At 42.4% G+C, this 16235-nt stretch overlaps 1 protein-coding gene across 5 annotated transcripts in view; it reads left to right on the forward strand.

Annotated features, from left to right (window-relative positions):
• Positions 1–16235, forward strand: part of LOC5566742 (Down syndrome cell adhesion molecule) — a 146303-nt gene that overhangs the window by 110777 nt on the left and 19291 nt on the right. For all 5 annotated transcript variants that reach the window (XM_021851197.1, XM_021851195.1, XM_021851198.1 and 2 more), the window contains exon 7: positions 13045–13109. In XM_021851197.1, the coding sequence (XP_021706889.1) occupies positions 13045–13109 (65 nt within the window). The remainder of the gene's footprint in view (positions 1–13044; positions 13110–16235) is intronic.

Below are 16235 nucleotides of genomic sequence, written 5' to 3' on the forward strand. Positions count from 1 at the left end.
TTTGATCATTTTAATCACAGTAAGAAAAGACTTCCCTGGAACGGAGGCCTACTTGGCCTGATGTTCCTCTCCATTTCTTGCTGGGTTGGTGTTTTGAGAAATTTGGTTGTTGTAAAGAAGATGCATTGCTGGTACTGATCGTATGAACGATGCATTTTGATCGTTATCGGGTTGAGATGATGAATTACGAGATGGAACTGATGGAAGAAGTAGACTGCCAGACTGCTGGAACGGAATATCGTGCTGGAAATGCCGTCGGAAGTGGTGTTTATTGGATTGACGCTCTTCGGTGATGGTGATGAGGATGGATGGTTGCTGTAACAGATGAGAGGGTGCTTTTTCATCATGATAATCAAGTAAAAAACGACTTCCCTGAAACGGAGGCCACCGCGGCCTCCATGAATGCCAGTTGGCATTGGTTCCCTCTCTAGATCGCCACAGGTGGATATTATTATGACTGCATGCCGTTATTGGGTTGGAGCCACGACGTTTCTGTGAACGCCGTTTAGACTGCTTTTCTTCTATGATGATCACTTGTATTACGCCTTCTTATCCCTTTTCCTCCGTTGCTACAGATGACCTCAAAGTAATCCAACGTGATGCAGAATGTTATATGAAATGAACGGGGCGCCGATGCGCTGGCGTTGGACGCCGCTGATTTCATGCTTGGACTGCCATGCGAACTGTGACCACCACCGAAACTGTACGGATTACCTCAATTGATAGGGGCAAAGCCAGACTTTGTATACGTTTGGAGATTGTTCCGGGTAACGGAAGACAAGGGCGAATCGTGACTGAGAAAAATGAGCGGGTTATTTTTTCAGAAAAATACAATATGCTAAAAACTTAACTGGTTTGCGGAGGCCGAAATTCGACCTCCGCCGGTGGGGGAGATCTACATCTCCCCATTTGTTGGAACAGGATTTTCCCGAATCGGTAGTATGCAAATCTTTGAGATTGCTCTACGGTAGCTGCCGTCTTTAGTAGTGACGGTTACGACCCGCACATTCCCGTCGTCGCCCGCGTGTACTTCTGTCACACGCCCGAGAAGCCATTTCAAAGGAGGTTGTTCTTCGTCTTTCAGAACCACCATAGTTCCTATCGTGATATTATTCCGTCTGACAGTCCATTTTGTTCGATTGTGAAGATCCGACAAGTATAGCTTAGACCACTTTTTCCACAGTAGCTGCGTGTACCTTTGCGCCTTTTGGAAGGCTGAAAGGCGATTCTCAGGAATCCCATCCAAATCGGGTTCTGGGATAGCCGTAAGGGGCCGTTGAATCAAAAAATGCCCGGGAGTTAAGGCTTCAAAATCATCTGGATCGTTACTTAGTGGTGTAAGTGGCCTCGAATTCAAAACAGCTTCCAACTGAGTTAAAATCGTAGACATCTCGTCGAATAAGAGGGTGCGCAAGCCAATTGTTCGTTTGAATAGTAGTTTGAATGACTTGACTGCTGACTCCCACAGGCCACCGAAGTTTGGCGAGCGTGCGGGAATGAAGCGAAACTCTATTTGCTCCTCGTTTGCTTGCCTGGACACGGATGACTGGAAATTCTGATCGTTAAACAGTCGACACAGTTCATCTAATTGGCGCCTCGCTCCGACGAAGTTTCTTCCATTATCGCACATTATTATTTGCGGTTTTCCACGCCGTGAAGTGAAACGCTTAAGGGTCGCAATGAATCCTTGAGCGGACAAGTCAGAAGCTAGCTCCAAGTGAACAGCCTTGGTCACTAGGCAGATGTATACGGCGATGAAGATCTTCACCGGACGATTGCGTCGATGTAGATAAGCAACATTGAAAGGACCGCAGTAGTCGACACCCACTCGCTGGAACGGTGGACAAGGAATGACTCTCTCAGGAGGGAGGTCAGCCATAATCTGATCCTGGATTTTGGGCCTTGCTCGAAAGCAGGGCACACATTCATGGAGCACTTTCCGAACGAGATTCCGGACACATGTTGGCCAGAAACACTCCCGAATGGACGAAATGATCAACTGCTGCCCAGCATGCAACAATTTCAGATGATAATGGACTACGACGACATATGCAAACGGATGACGATGATCGAGAATGTACGGATGTTTGCGACTTGTCGCAATCGAAGCGTGACGAAGCCGGCCGCCAACGCACAACATTCCGTCCTTTAGCTGCGGATTTAACGCTACAATCTTCGACGATTCTCTAACCTCTCCGCTGCTCGTTAGGTCTGCTATCTCCTGCGGAAAGCTTTCTCGTTGTGAGAGACGAATCAATGTCTTCAATGCTTCATCAAGTTCGATTTTCGTGAGAATACCATGGCGTCGCATGTTACGGTTTGCTAGTTGCGAGTTGTGACGGAATCTGAGCATCCATGCAGTGAGTCTTTGAAGATCGCTGAACGATGATCGGAGGCTGAAGATATCGCTTGGTTGAATTGTTGGAAATGCTGCTGACACGCTTTGTGCTTCAAGATCAATCGGATCGAAATCGTCTTCGCTGATCGGCGGCGCTGAAGGCCAGTTGCAGTCATCATACCTTAGCCAATAAGGTCCACTGAACCAAAGTGATTCATACTGTAGCTGCGCAGGAGTCATTCCGCGAGAAATAATGTCCGCTGGATTTTCCAGTCCAGCAACGTGATTCCAGACGCCATCCCTTGTAATGTGCTGAATCTCCGAAACTCTATTCGCTACAAACTGTTTTCATCTTGACGGCGAAGACGAAAGCCAACATTTGACAATGGTAGAATCCGTCCAGAAGAAGCACCTCATAGCTATGCCGATACTGCTTATTACCTTTTCAAGTAGATGGGCTAATAATAACGCAGATGATAGCTCCAAGCGTGGAGTGGAGAGTCGTTTGTTTCCTTTCCTCAAATTATCGAGTGGGGCTACTCTTGACTTCGCCGTTAATAACCTCACACACACCTCCCCCGTTTCGGAGATTGTGCGTATGTAAAAACATGCGCCGTATGCTTTATTCGATGCGTCACAGAAGCCGTGAAGCTCGGTGGTAACGATGTGACCGCCAGTTCCTACCCACCGAGGAACAGTTAAGTTTTCTAGCCCCGTTAGATTGCGTCTGTACTCCTTCCATTGGGCTTGCAATTCAGGACTCAAGGGCTCGTCCCATTCGCTGCTCTGCCTCCACAATTCCTGGATGAATATCTTGGCCTGAATGATGACCGGTCCAACTAAACCCAGTGGATCAAATAGGCGAGATACATCGGATACTACAACGCGTTTCGTTACTGTTGCTGCCCAGTTGAACGAAGGAAATGTAAAACGGAAGACATCCGAACCAGGTTCCCAAACTAAGCCTAACGTTTTGATTGTGGCTTCGGATGAGTCTAACGTAAGAACGGTTCGTTCATCTCTCAGTTTCTCAGGGACGACTTGGAGAAGCTCTCTACTATTGGAATTCCACTTTCGCAGCGTGAAACCTGCTGAATCTGACAGATCAATGATTTCCTTTACCAACTGCTGACCTTCTTCAACCGTGTCAATTCCGGTAAGCATGTCATCAACGTAGAAATCCTTCTTGATAACCTTAGATGCTACGGGGTACGACGATACACCGTCTTCTGATAAACGCTGCAAACATTTTGTGGCCAGGTATGGTGCAGATGATGTATCGTACGTTACGGTGGTCAACTCGTATGTGCGAAGAGGTTCAGATGGCTCATGTCTCCACTTGATGCTTTGCAACGGATAATCTTGTGGCTGTACTCGAATCATTCGATACATTTTGGCAATGTCGGCATTCACTCCAATCCGATGAGTTCGGAACCGCAAACAGATACTTGACAGATCATCCTGGACGACTGGACCGACCATCAGTGCATCATTCAGAGAAACTCCAGTCGAAGTTTGACACGAAGCATCAAAAACCACTCGTAGTTTTGTGGTTGAACTGTCTGGCTTGAGAACAGCGTGGTGTGGCAAGTAGTAACTGATGACTCCTGCTTCTACATTCTCTTCTTCGACCTCCTTCATGTGCCCAAGAGCGAGATATTCGCTGATGAAATCGACGTACATCACCTTCAACTCTGGAATTGTAGCAAACCGTCGTTCCATCCCCATCATACGTTTAATCGCAATGGCTTCAGAAAACCCTATCCGGTTGATCACGTTCTCCTTTTTCGGCAGTGTCACTATGAATCTGCCGCTCTGATCCCTAATGGTTGTGCGGTTGAAATGCTCTTCACATGCTGACTCTTCCAGCGAATGAGTACTGTGACTTCGACAGTTTTCCAAATCCCAGAACTTCGTGAGCTGTTCCTGAAGATCGATTGTGGAGCAAACAAGAGCTAACGATTGCGATCCATTGGAAGGGTGATTATGAATCTTGCCAGATACGATCCAGCCGAAGTCAGTGTTCTGGAGGGTAGGTCCATTTTCAGTTGCTTTACGTTGTTCAGTTCTCAAAAGATCCATGTAGTACTCTGCTCCGATAATGACATCTACAGGACCTGGTTCGTGAAATCGAGGATCAGCAAGGAATGTTGATTCGGGAAGGTTCCATCCACTGATGTCACAACTCGCCGTCGGTAGCGATACAGTTAATCGTGGGAGAACGTGGAAGTGCATTTCGTGTGAGAAAGACGAAATATCTTCCAGTCTTGGGCTGACCACTGCACTAACGAGTCTTGTCGACGTGCTAGTCGATGAGCCAATCCCTTGAACAGAGAGGTATGATGACGATGTACGGAAATTCATTCTACTGGCAAACTCTTTTGTCATCAGGCAGTGCTGAGAGCACGAGTCCAAGAGCGCTCGTGCCAGCATGCTACTTCCATGGCGATCTTGCACTCTTACTAGGGCGGTAGACAGCAAAATGTTGTGAGTGGGAGTAACTGGGAGTGCAATGTGTGTTTGAGTGGTGGATGTGGCTGTGTTTGTAGCTAATGACTGAATGCTTTGTCCTTGCGAGTTAGGGGGTGTATGATTGCTTACGTCTTGTATCAGTTGGCTCGGGTTTATTGACTGGGATTGTGACTGTTGCCTGATTTGCGTCGGAGGGTTTGACTGCGATTGTGGAACGGAGGATCTTGTTTGTGCTCCATGCAGAAGCGTGTGGTGTTTCTGTTGGCAATGATGACAAACACCTTTCTCGCAATTTCGGGCCCAATGACCAGGGCTGAGACAATTTCGGCACAACCTTGCCTTGAAAACCGCCTCACATCGCTCCGAAACTTGCAATCGCTGGAATTCGCCGCTCACAAAAGCAGAATGCCACGTTTCGCCACAGAACGGACATTTCTTCGAAAATTTTACGTTGGTATGACAGACTGAAGACTTCGATGAACGGTTATCGGGATTGCTTGGCGAAATGTTCAGAGGTGCGATGGATTGCAGTACTGCACAATGACTGCGTAGGAAGGTGATCAAATTTTGATACGCAGGAACCTGTTTTGAATTATGGTGCGTTTCCCACTGCCGCAGTGTAGCAGGATCCAGCCGAGAATATACCATATAAGCCAGTATTGTACACCATGCGGCGGTATCTTCACCGATCTTCTGTAACATCTGCAGATTTTTCTCAAATGTGCTAATAAGATTATTTAAGCCATCGTAGCTTTCACGCTTTAATCCTTCTACAGCGAACAGTGCATCAAGGTGGGCCTTTACTATCAACTTTTTATTCTCGTAACGGGATTCTAAGGCCTTCCACGCTACACTGTAGTTTGCTGACGAGAGCTCTACTGACTCGATTTCCAGCAAGGCCTCTCCAGATAAGGCGGACTTCAAGTAGCTGAACCTGTCTATATCAGTCAGCTGTCTATTCTCGTGGATCAAGCTGCAAAAGCTGTCTCGAAATGATACCCACTCTTTTAACTTTCCTTCAAACGACGGAAGGCGAATCTCGGGCAATTTAACTTTCGAAAACGACGATTCGGATCGGTCGCCTAGTTGACCGTTTTCGATAATCGCCGATAATGCTCGCTTCGAAGTTAAACTGGCCTTGAGACGGAAATATCGCTCCTCGAAGTCACTCAACGCCTGTAAATTAGCCTCCTCACGCTCTTGAACATCCTTGTCGTCCTCCAAATCAGCGGCTTCGTCGGTCAACAACTCCATTCGTTCACGAATAGTGTAAAACTCCTTACAAATCGTCTCCAAGGATTCCAGACGCACCGAAATTTGAATTTCGTCCTTGGCGGGGTCATACTTCCTTACGAAATTCTCCAATCCATCCAACGTATTCATCAGACGTCGCTCACTTTTAGCAAGGGTGCGAAGATCAGCCATTGCTAGAGATTTGATCACTTCACTGAACTGCGATTAACTGCGAGAAGCGCAACTAATCGTTAAATCACACACTGCACAGCACTTCCACTAGCATCGAAACGCGCAATCAACTCGACGTTCCACAATTATCGCGACCTCGCGAGGCAGATTGACTGTTCTACGACGATTTAGACAGCAGCGAGGGGGTATCAACCAAAGCAGACCAAACAATCAACAAATCCAGCGAACGCCGAGACCAAAAGCAACTAGCGGACACCTCAGGGCTAAGCTCCAAAATAAGAAGCAACTCGCATGCACCTTGATCAATGTATTGTAATTGCCACTTATTAGCCACATGCAAAATTCCACCCAACATGCACCAAATACTTCCCAATTCCCAAGATGTATGTCTTCTGCTGAACAGCTCCAATCTTCACGATGGCGCCTTGGATCCTTGTTGATTGTCGTCCAAAATGTCCTCTTCTCGATGGCGCCGCAACACAAAGCAGGAACGCTGAACGAAAGTGCGCCAATTGCTTGCAGTCGTACCGATGGCCTTCACTGACGCTCCGGAATCCAAACACCGAAGGGAAACTGCACTGAACGGCAATCTTCCGAGCCGTGCAAATTAATTGCCGACGGCTTTCGCGCACTTTAAGTTCCTTGCTATCTAAATTGCTGCACCACTCCAGCAGCTCGCACCACACAGGAAGGTTCTTAAGTGTCCGAGTTGCACAGAATCCGGCTCGAAGGACCAAATGTTCGCGCCCGCCGCGGGTTAGATTGTTCGGACACTTAGTAAGAAACTCGCGATTACAAACGAAAACAACTTTATTACGCGAACACTAAATTGAAAATTTTATTCCCGTTTAACAAAACGAAAGAGGAGATGTTTCCTCCGCGGCGGTTTATTACTATACTGATTAACACTAGCTTACTTCTCTAACATACCTATCTATGTACATAGCAGCTGCTCAGATTGGCACGATCATATCAGCTGCATGTAAGGTACCGCGGGGCAAGTGGGAACGAAAAAAACGATAGTTCAAACAAATTGTTCAATCAAATTTTCAAATGTCAATATTTTTCAAATCCAACAACACAATCACGTTTTGGCAACATATTTGCTAGTGTGTGCATGAAACTAATCGAATAATTTCGAAATTGTGAAAACCTTGGAAGAAAGTTTTAGAATGAGCCAATGGTCCCACTTGCCTCGCTAAGCGGGGCAAGTGGGACACATCCAGTTTCATGCGTCAATCCACATCAGTAAGTCAACCATTACAATAATAGGATTGATAATTCATAGATTTTTAATTTTAAGTACATATTTGATGTACATAAGGGATCAACCATAAAATACGTTACGTTTTAGGAAGAAACCCTTTACTTAATAGTATGTCACCTCACATTTAATATTAACTGAAAATTCCTCAATAAAAACGTAAAGAGGTATTAAACATGTTCAAAATATATCATTTATAAGTTGTTAATTAAAATGTAGAACATAAACAATCAATAATTGACGAAATTATAAATATGTTTTGTTATTATTTATATGCATGGCAGAAAACCACCTTATGGGGTGGAATTGTTTTCCATCTCTACTTAATTTGGTAGAAATAACAAATAAAGTTCAAATAAAATAGAAAAGTAATCGTTCTCATGATGCATTTCAAATTTCAGCTGTGTGTTTGTTCAATTTTGAAGTCGTATTTCAAAAATAAAAAATAAATTTAAAAATAAAGAATAATAACACTTTTCTTCTCCCTCCTATGCAGCTTCGTAATTTGAGGTTGATCTTTTTTGATAAAAATCATTTGTTTGAATGTTTTAGTGCTACTCTCTAGGAGAATGTATGAAACGTGTACGAAAAGTTTTGATTCTGGTTTTTGTTTTGATAGGTCCCACTTACCCCAGGTACAAATATATTCTGGGGTAAGATAGACCATCGAAAATTTCATATGAAATGAAAACAAAATACTGGTTTATCGTTAGCAGCTTGTAATAATACTCAAAATTATAGCATACTGATGGAAATTCGATTTAAAACACATTTATTTTTTGCGAGTCAATGCAAGACGTGGAACGTGTCACAATTTGTCATGCAAGTTGAAAATGGCGCTGAACTGACAACTGTTACATGAACCACATGGTAATAAAAATAACAATATGTTTAGTACTAAATACATTCCTTGTCATTGTATCTTCAACTTTCTAGAAAAATACCCCCATGAAAAACTTTTCCTAGTTGAGCTATGACAAAACGCCCCACTTACCCCGTATTCTCACTTGCCCCGCGGTACCTTATTCAATTCAATCGTATAGAATGCATGAAAAGGCTATATACCTACCAATGTGGAGGCCATATGCGTACTTGGCACGACTTTTTCAGACTTTCTGTGATCAGATATACGATGCCACAAACGTTTGATGAGAATAAAAAAATATTTCCAGCAAGCCTCGATCACGTTTTATAATCGGTTGAAAAATAACAAAGTTATGTTTACTTCACTGAAGGTCATTTTTTATAACCTGAAAATTCACCTTCAAGATGTTTGCGCCACCTCTAAATGTTAATATTTTTGGCTAAGATTTTGAGGTTTCTCTTTTAATGTGATTTCAATTCAGTAGAGCACACGAATTTTCGCTTTTGAGAACTTTTAAAAAATAAGTCGCACCCTAGTGAACAGGTCTGCCACTTTCTCATATCCAAGAAGAAAACAAATTGACTGGATCTGGTAAACATCGCACCCTGGCTCTCTGCAATAATGAACAGCAGGCACGAAGGTCCATCACCTAGTTGTAGTCCCCGACGAGATTCAAACGAACTGGAGTGTTCACCTGAAACCTTCGCACAATTTTGCGTCGCTCTTATCAGTCTCGTGAGCTTCCCGAGAAAGCTGTTCTCGACCATGATTTTCCATAGCTCTACGCGGTCGATACTGTCGTATGCCGCCTTAAAATCGATGAAAAGGTAATGCGTTGGGATCTGGTATTCACGATATTTTTGGAGGATTTGTCGTACAGTAAAGATCTGGTCCGTCGTCGATCTTGACGGCCGATTGACGCCAGTTTGATAACTTCCCACGAAATCGTTTACTACTAGGTGTCAGACGACGGAAGATGACCTGGGATAATATTTTGTAGGCCGTAATTAGAATGGAAGTTCTCACAATCGCCTTTCTTGTAGATGGGATGTATTACCCCTACCTTCCACTCCTCCGGTAGCTGTTATGTTTCCCAGATTGTGCCTATCAGCCGATGCAGACAAATTGCCAGCCTCTCCGGGCCCATCTTTATGAGTTCAGCTCCGATCCATCCTTACCAGCAGCTTTATTGTACTTGAGCTGATGAATGGCACCTTTAACCTCCCTCAAAGTGGAGGCTGGTTGGTTTCAATCGCCCGTAGTAATTACGAAGGCATTTCCACCGTTGTCTCGATCTTTTTTGCCTGTGCTCTCAGCGCCATTCATGTGTTCGTCGATGTGCTGCTTCCACCTTTCGATCACCTCACGCTCGTCCGTCAAAATGCTCTCATCCTTATCCCTGCACATCTCGGCTCGCTGCACGACGCCATTGCGGGTTGTGTTGAGCTTCTGATTGAACTTCCGCGCGTCTTGAGAACGTTACAGCAACTCCATCTCTTGACATTCTACCTCTTCCAGGAGGCGCTTTTTGTCCCGGAATAGGCGGATTTGCTGTTTCAGCTTCAGTCTGTATCGTTCCACGTTTTGAAGCCCGCACTGCATTCTTCTCCTCTTCATAGCACTCTTCGTCGAACCAATCGTTGCTTGAGCTCCGTTCCACATATCCGACAATGCTTTCGGCAGCGTCGTTAATGGCTGCTTAGACCGTCCTCCAGCAGTCCTCAAGAGGGGCCCTATCGAGCTCGCAATCATCCGGCAACGCTGCCTCAACATGCTGCGCGTACGCATTGGCGACATCCGGTTGTGCTAGATTGTACCGAGGCGGGCCTTGGTACCGTACATCGTTGATGACGGATAGTTTTGGGCGCAGTTTCACCATCACGAGGTACTGGTCGGAGTCAATGTTAGCGCCACGATAAGTTTTGACGTCGGTTATGTCGGAGAAGTGCCGTCCATCGATGAAAGCGTGGTCCATTTGCGATTCTGTCTGCTGAGGTGATCTGAGATCATCCTATAATCAAATCGAGAACCAAATCGACTTCGTTCTAATCGACGGAAAATCCTTCTCCGACATCATCAATGTTCGCACATACCACACTGCTAATATAGGTTCGGATAACTATTTAATTTCTGTATGTTTGCGCTCAAAACGCTGCGGCTCAACATCAAGTAGCTACGGGTCTCAGAAGTATGCGTAACAGTGGGGTCACCAATAACTTCAAAGCAGCTTGGCGTCGCCACTCTTGAAGATGGGTGGATGCACATAAGATCCGCCATACGTAGCACCTCAACAGCAGCACTATGTCCAGCGACACCGAATTAGAGAAACGACTGGTACGACGGCGAATCCGAGCAGTTGAAAAATGGGAATGCCATGTGTCCCATCTACAAAATGGCTCAAAATTATGAGTGCCGCCTACAAGATACTTTCCCAAATTGAATGCTATCGCCTACCACCAGACAATGATTGGTACGGATATACTAAAGGCTGAATCTAGGCGAATCGGACTAAACTCCAATATGACGAAGACGAAGTACATGATAGCGAGGGGCTCAAAAGAAGACACGACATTAGCAGAGAAATCCAGAGACACGTCATTGCTGGAATTTTTGCTTGCTTTGAAGTCCGTAGAACTCTTCGATCGAGCAAAATTCGTCATCGCACTCTTCTACGAGCACGAAACGTGGACCTACGTGCAGAGGATCAACGCGCCCACGGTGTTTTCGAACGAAAAGTGTTTCGACGGAGTGCAGATGGAAGACGGAATGTGGCGAAGGCTGGTGAACCAACGTCCACCTCGCATAAATTGGGAAGTTGCGGTAGGCCAAGCATGTCACCAGAGTGACGGATAACAACCCAGTGAAAATGGTTCTCGAAAACAATGCGACCGTCTCGAGACGATGCGACGTGATGCCCAGCGAGGAAAATGGGTCGATCTACGGACTCTTCGTAAAATGCGTGGCTGGCGACGGTCAGCCATGGACTGAGTCGAATGAAGACATCTCCTAGGTACAAAAAAAGCCATCCAGGGCTTAGGCTTACCCAAACAACCAAAATGTACGTATAACGAAATCACCTGGAGGCTATGCATGTGCAACATTTGACATTTGACTTATAAGATGCCGCGAAAAGGCCTTCTACACAAAAGTGGAGGCAAAATACGTACATATGTTATGTGATGAAAAATAGCATACAATGCGAGTGTATAAATTTTCTACTGAACTAACCTGTGATCTTATGCGACTTAACTTATGATAACAAACGTTGATTTGACAGTTGCTATGGATTGATTCGACTTAATTTGTACGAGTGTACGGGACGAAACAATGTGTACAAATGTACTCAGAAAAAAAAGCGTTTTATATGAGGTATCTCATCAATCTGACCATTTTATCTACCTATTTTATCTATTTTTTATTGCGGGTTTGATGTTATTCGTATGAATAAACGAGTTATTATGTGAACTTTCATGCGACTTTTGGTTGTCTGGGTATTGGTAAAGCTTTTGCGCCAGATGCAGCAATGTTGTGTGAGAGAGACGAACCAGCCAAGGGCTGAAAGTCTCTATAATAAAGATATAATAATAATAAGCAATGTTGTTTGTTTAGAAGATAAATTTTCCGTTTGGATAGAATAGAATAATTAATTACTGGGATGTTTGATTTGAAAGTGCTGTTCAACATAATGGTAGCCTAATGTGTAATACAGTATCATCATTATTCCCATACTAACTTTGAAAAGTTGAGCTGCCTCAGTTTTCATCTAAATTAGTACACATTTTGTGAGGGTACTCGTAATCTGTAAAAGAATCAAATGAGCGGTGTGGAGCACTGGCGATAATTTGAAACACATTAATATTGTAGTGCTTCGTATCGCAAGTTTATGATTCAGCCAAGAAAAACTCCCAAAGCCTAAGAGATTCATGAAGATGCAAAATAACGTTTAAATATCTATTGTTAGAATTATTGAACTCTTCTAACGCATATTTTCAGACAATATACCTTCTTAAATCCGATTTGCATTTACAGTTATCATAATTATCCATTATATATTGGTAACGAAATACGTTGCGTAGGATTTAGGATATAAATCACAGTTGTTCATCTTTCACTAATTGGATTTTGGAATCACAGATAGGCAATAGATATAGAAAACCTAGTATTGAATGAAAAGGCTCAGTTTTATATCCGATGTTGACTTCTACGCCTGTCAAAAAGTCAATTGGCGAGAAAGAGATACTTCAGTAACATATTTTAGATACTAGAGGGACAGGAATTACAAACTATAGAGCGATTCTCAATCCAGGATGGTCTCTACGCAAGACAGAAACCATAAAATTCCACGACATGAGCCGCATGGCTATAGTAGCATGATAGATTTAGTTCCGACCCACCGGTTTCCAATCAATTCACTCGACCTACGCCATAATCGATGGTTAGATACCTCCCACCTCCCCTTTCACCTGACACCAATAAACCATTTATCTCGTTAAACGTCCAACCCGGCATGGGTGCAGTAATTCACTAATCGTGTTTCTCTGTTGCTCACCTCCATCTGTCTATGGTTCAATCTGCTGGATACTAATCTGGCTTCTGATGCTCGTCCTGGTGGTTCAACAACAAACTCCTCCTGGATGGCTGGATGGATGGATGCATGCTCTCCACGTGGCGCCACAACAGATCATCGCAGTGCTCGTTATATCGCTGTTCTGCATTCAGCTGCTGGGCAATGGGTTTCCCAACAGGTAAGTCGCATCAGAATGATTAATTTACATTGGTTTGCGTAATCATTGGGCACTAATCCTTCGTCCATGCTGACATTTTATAAGATAGTTATTTTCATTGTATGGCGATCTGGAAGCATGCATGATGCAATCAAGGCGAACATTGTTTTACTTACGTTGATTAGATTAAATCGAGAGTGCTGACACTTACTCACATCTCAGCAGAATTTGAAAGTTATATAAAGGGAACTGCACATATGATCAGACCACAATGTTCTTAACAGTCATGCTCAAAGTCACATAATTTTTGAAAAAAAATAGTTCAATCAGAGTATCAGCCAAATCACCATCAAGGTGATTCAAATTCATACATACATACAATGCAATGTTGGATTTTCTGTAAAAAAAAATATATGTTAAGAATGTTTTTAACGCTGTAATAATTTCATTCAAGAGCGCAGGTAATTTGCTTAAGCCAAAACAAAACTTGTTATCTTAACTATAAAAAATTATGTTTGTAAGAGAGCCATATAATTTGATGGATATGTGGGAAATAAGGTAGTGGACATAGTCCTTGAATGAAGTTCATAGAAGAACTATAAATAGTGATTCATGGAAGTATCCTCCTTGAACACTCTGTGATCCTTCCTTCCCATCGCACTGGACATTTCATTAAAAGCCAAATGTTGTTATGGAAGCATAGCGATAGCAGGAGAGTGGAATAAAAGAATATTGAGATGCCTACAACAGAAATAAAAGACGCCTCTATAATTTTAGAATTTCACCTATAAGGTTTCCCTTCACACAAAAATACACTTTAAATTACACGCATTATTTTTTAAGAAGAATGTCTGCTATAATTACTGAATGATTCCGCAAAAATCCTGATCCACAACACATCATGAAAACTTGTTTATCATTTTCTGCTCCAGCTCTGATTAGACCAGGGGGATAACAGAGCATTATAAAACCCATCTGAACAAGCTTCAAAGGGGGCACTATTGTTTTGTAGAAACTTTCTGCACTTCCCTCGCACTAAAGAGCTTAATATTTTGAGCCCCCTGGTATAGTCCCAATCCCATAACTAATATCAAATATTCTAGAATTGTTTATCAAGCTACTAAAATAAAACACCATCCTGAATGGTAAATAAGCAAGCAAAATGTTATTCAATAACAATAACTTCTTTAGTCCCTAACAAATAGTTACAAATTGTGACTTAGCGTCGTTTTCGATCCGAAAATTCAAACAGCTTGCAAAAATCAGTGTGTTCACCCAATTTAGTTCTGTTGAGCTTAAATGAAGGGTATGTCTAGTTTCAAAAACCCTCCCGGAGATCCGGATTTGGTCACTCTGGCCACCGACAATATGCTACATCTGAAAAAGCCCCTTTAGAGACCCTTACTTTGACAACCTATAGTTTCGTAACTAAAAAAGGAATCTGAACCGTCCTCATATTGTTCAATAGATATTAACGTGGACTGTGAACAGAGCCGTAGCGTGCCCTCCTGGCGCCCTTGGCGAACCGCCATTTAAGCGCCCCTACTTGCAGGTTTACGTGAAACATAAAAAAAGGATTCTAGGGCATTGTCTGCAAGAATTGTCCATCGAAATTTAAAAAAGTGTCATGGTAAAGCTCAAGTAATATTTAAACATTGGAATACATTGATAATACTTGTACAATAAGGTATACCAAGTGTCTTAAATCTCTCTAAAAGGTAAATTGTTTGAACTTGCTGAAGTTCTTGCAGATTTTGAAAAAAAAAATGCAAATAACTTTACTGTTTATTTGGCCAGAGATGAATTTGAAGAAACTATTTAAATTACTGCCCACAACCTCGCGTCGCGTCTTGTATATGCTTTTGTTAAAATTCCAGTGAAATGCATACTCCTGGAAATCTTATTGTGGACATTGCTGATTCCTTCATTTCTCTATAAGGGAGTTTATGTATTTGAAAAAAAGTTATCGTCTATCTTGATGCGTGGGATTTTTTTGCATGAAATAGCTAAGAAAATCATTTCTTTTCGATCACAGTACGCAGTTGAAAAGAAAATTCGTTTCAAATGAAGCTCTCTGTAGAAAATTTCATGACAATTTCTGTCAAACAAATTTTTACCTTTTTTGAACGAAACAGCATATTTTGCTTCAGTTGTCACAACATTTGTTCAATGTTTAAAAAAAATCTCGCTTATGCTGTTCATTAGTCATGTTTTGTTAACTTAAAAAACGAGGGGCACTAGCAGAACATATACAAAGCATTTCTCAAACAATTCCTTCAATTTGTCGAATATTTTTCCTTGTATCATAGAGGAATCATGTTTAGGAATTAGAGTAGTTTTAGTGAAATTCTCTGATAATCCTTTACGGGATTCAGTGATAAATGCGCACTGGATTGACCTGAGGTTCTGTGAAAACATTATTAACTAATACCAAAAAAACCTGTTTAAAATTTCGCCCTGAACTTGCCTGGTATTCTTATATGATATGGGTTATTCATTATAAGTCGGTCCAAGATTGTTCTTTATAGAAATTATGTTCCGAGTTATGTGAGAATCCTTTCAACAATTCTGTGGAATCCCACTTTTTAAACTAGGTATCAGATGATATAAACTACATATTTCTTTTGTGGATGCTTTTACATAGACACCGTGCTTAAGAAGATTTATCATTTCATTGTTTATTCATAAGTTAGTACCTCAGGAATTTTCTTTTGAAAAACCATTCAACACCTTTTTAGATTATTTAATTTTTTTTGTTGAAATCGTTCCATGTATAGTTTTAGTCCACCATGTTTATGGAAAGAGTTAATAAATTCTTTAGGAAGAGAGACGCGACATTTGTCAACAGTATTATATCGCTATTTGATTATGTCTTTGAATTTTTTTTTAAATTCTATGAATTCAAAAACGCTGTTTATTAAGATGTATCAAAAAAAAAACTCGTTTTAAAATATGAATAAAATCCAAAAAAAATCCCATTTTGGCGCCCCCTTAAGTCTGGCGCCCTTGGCGGGTGCAAACCTGGCCAACCGCACGCTACGGCACTGACTGTGAAATCAAATCACTTAGTTATTCATACCCGGTTCTGAAAACCCGGAACATCCGAAAAGTAAGTTTCCATCGCAGTTGTATATATGTAATTCACAT

This window comes from Aedes aegypti, chromosome 3, assembly GCF_002204515.2.
Source record: "Aedes aegypti strain LVP_AGWG chromosome 3, AaegL5.0 Primary Assembly, whole genome shotgun sequence".
NCBI lineage: Eukaryota > Metazoa > Arthropoda > Insecta > Diptera > Culicidae > Aedes > Aedes aegypti.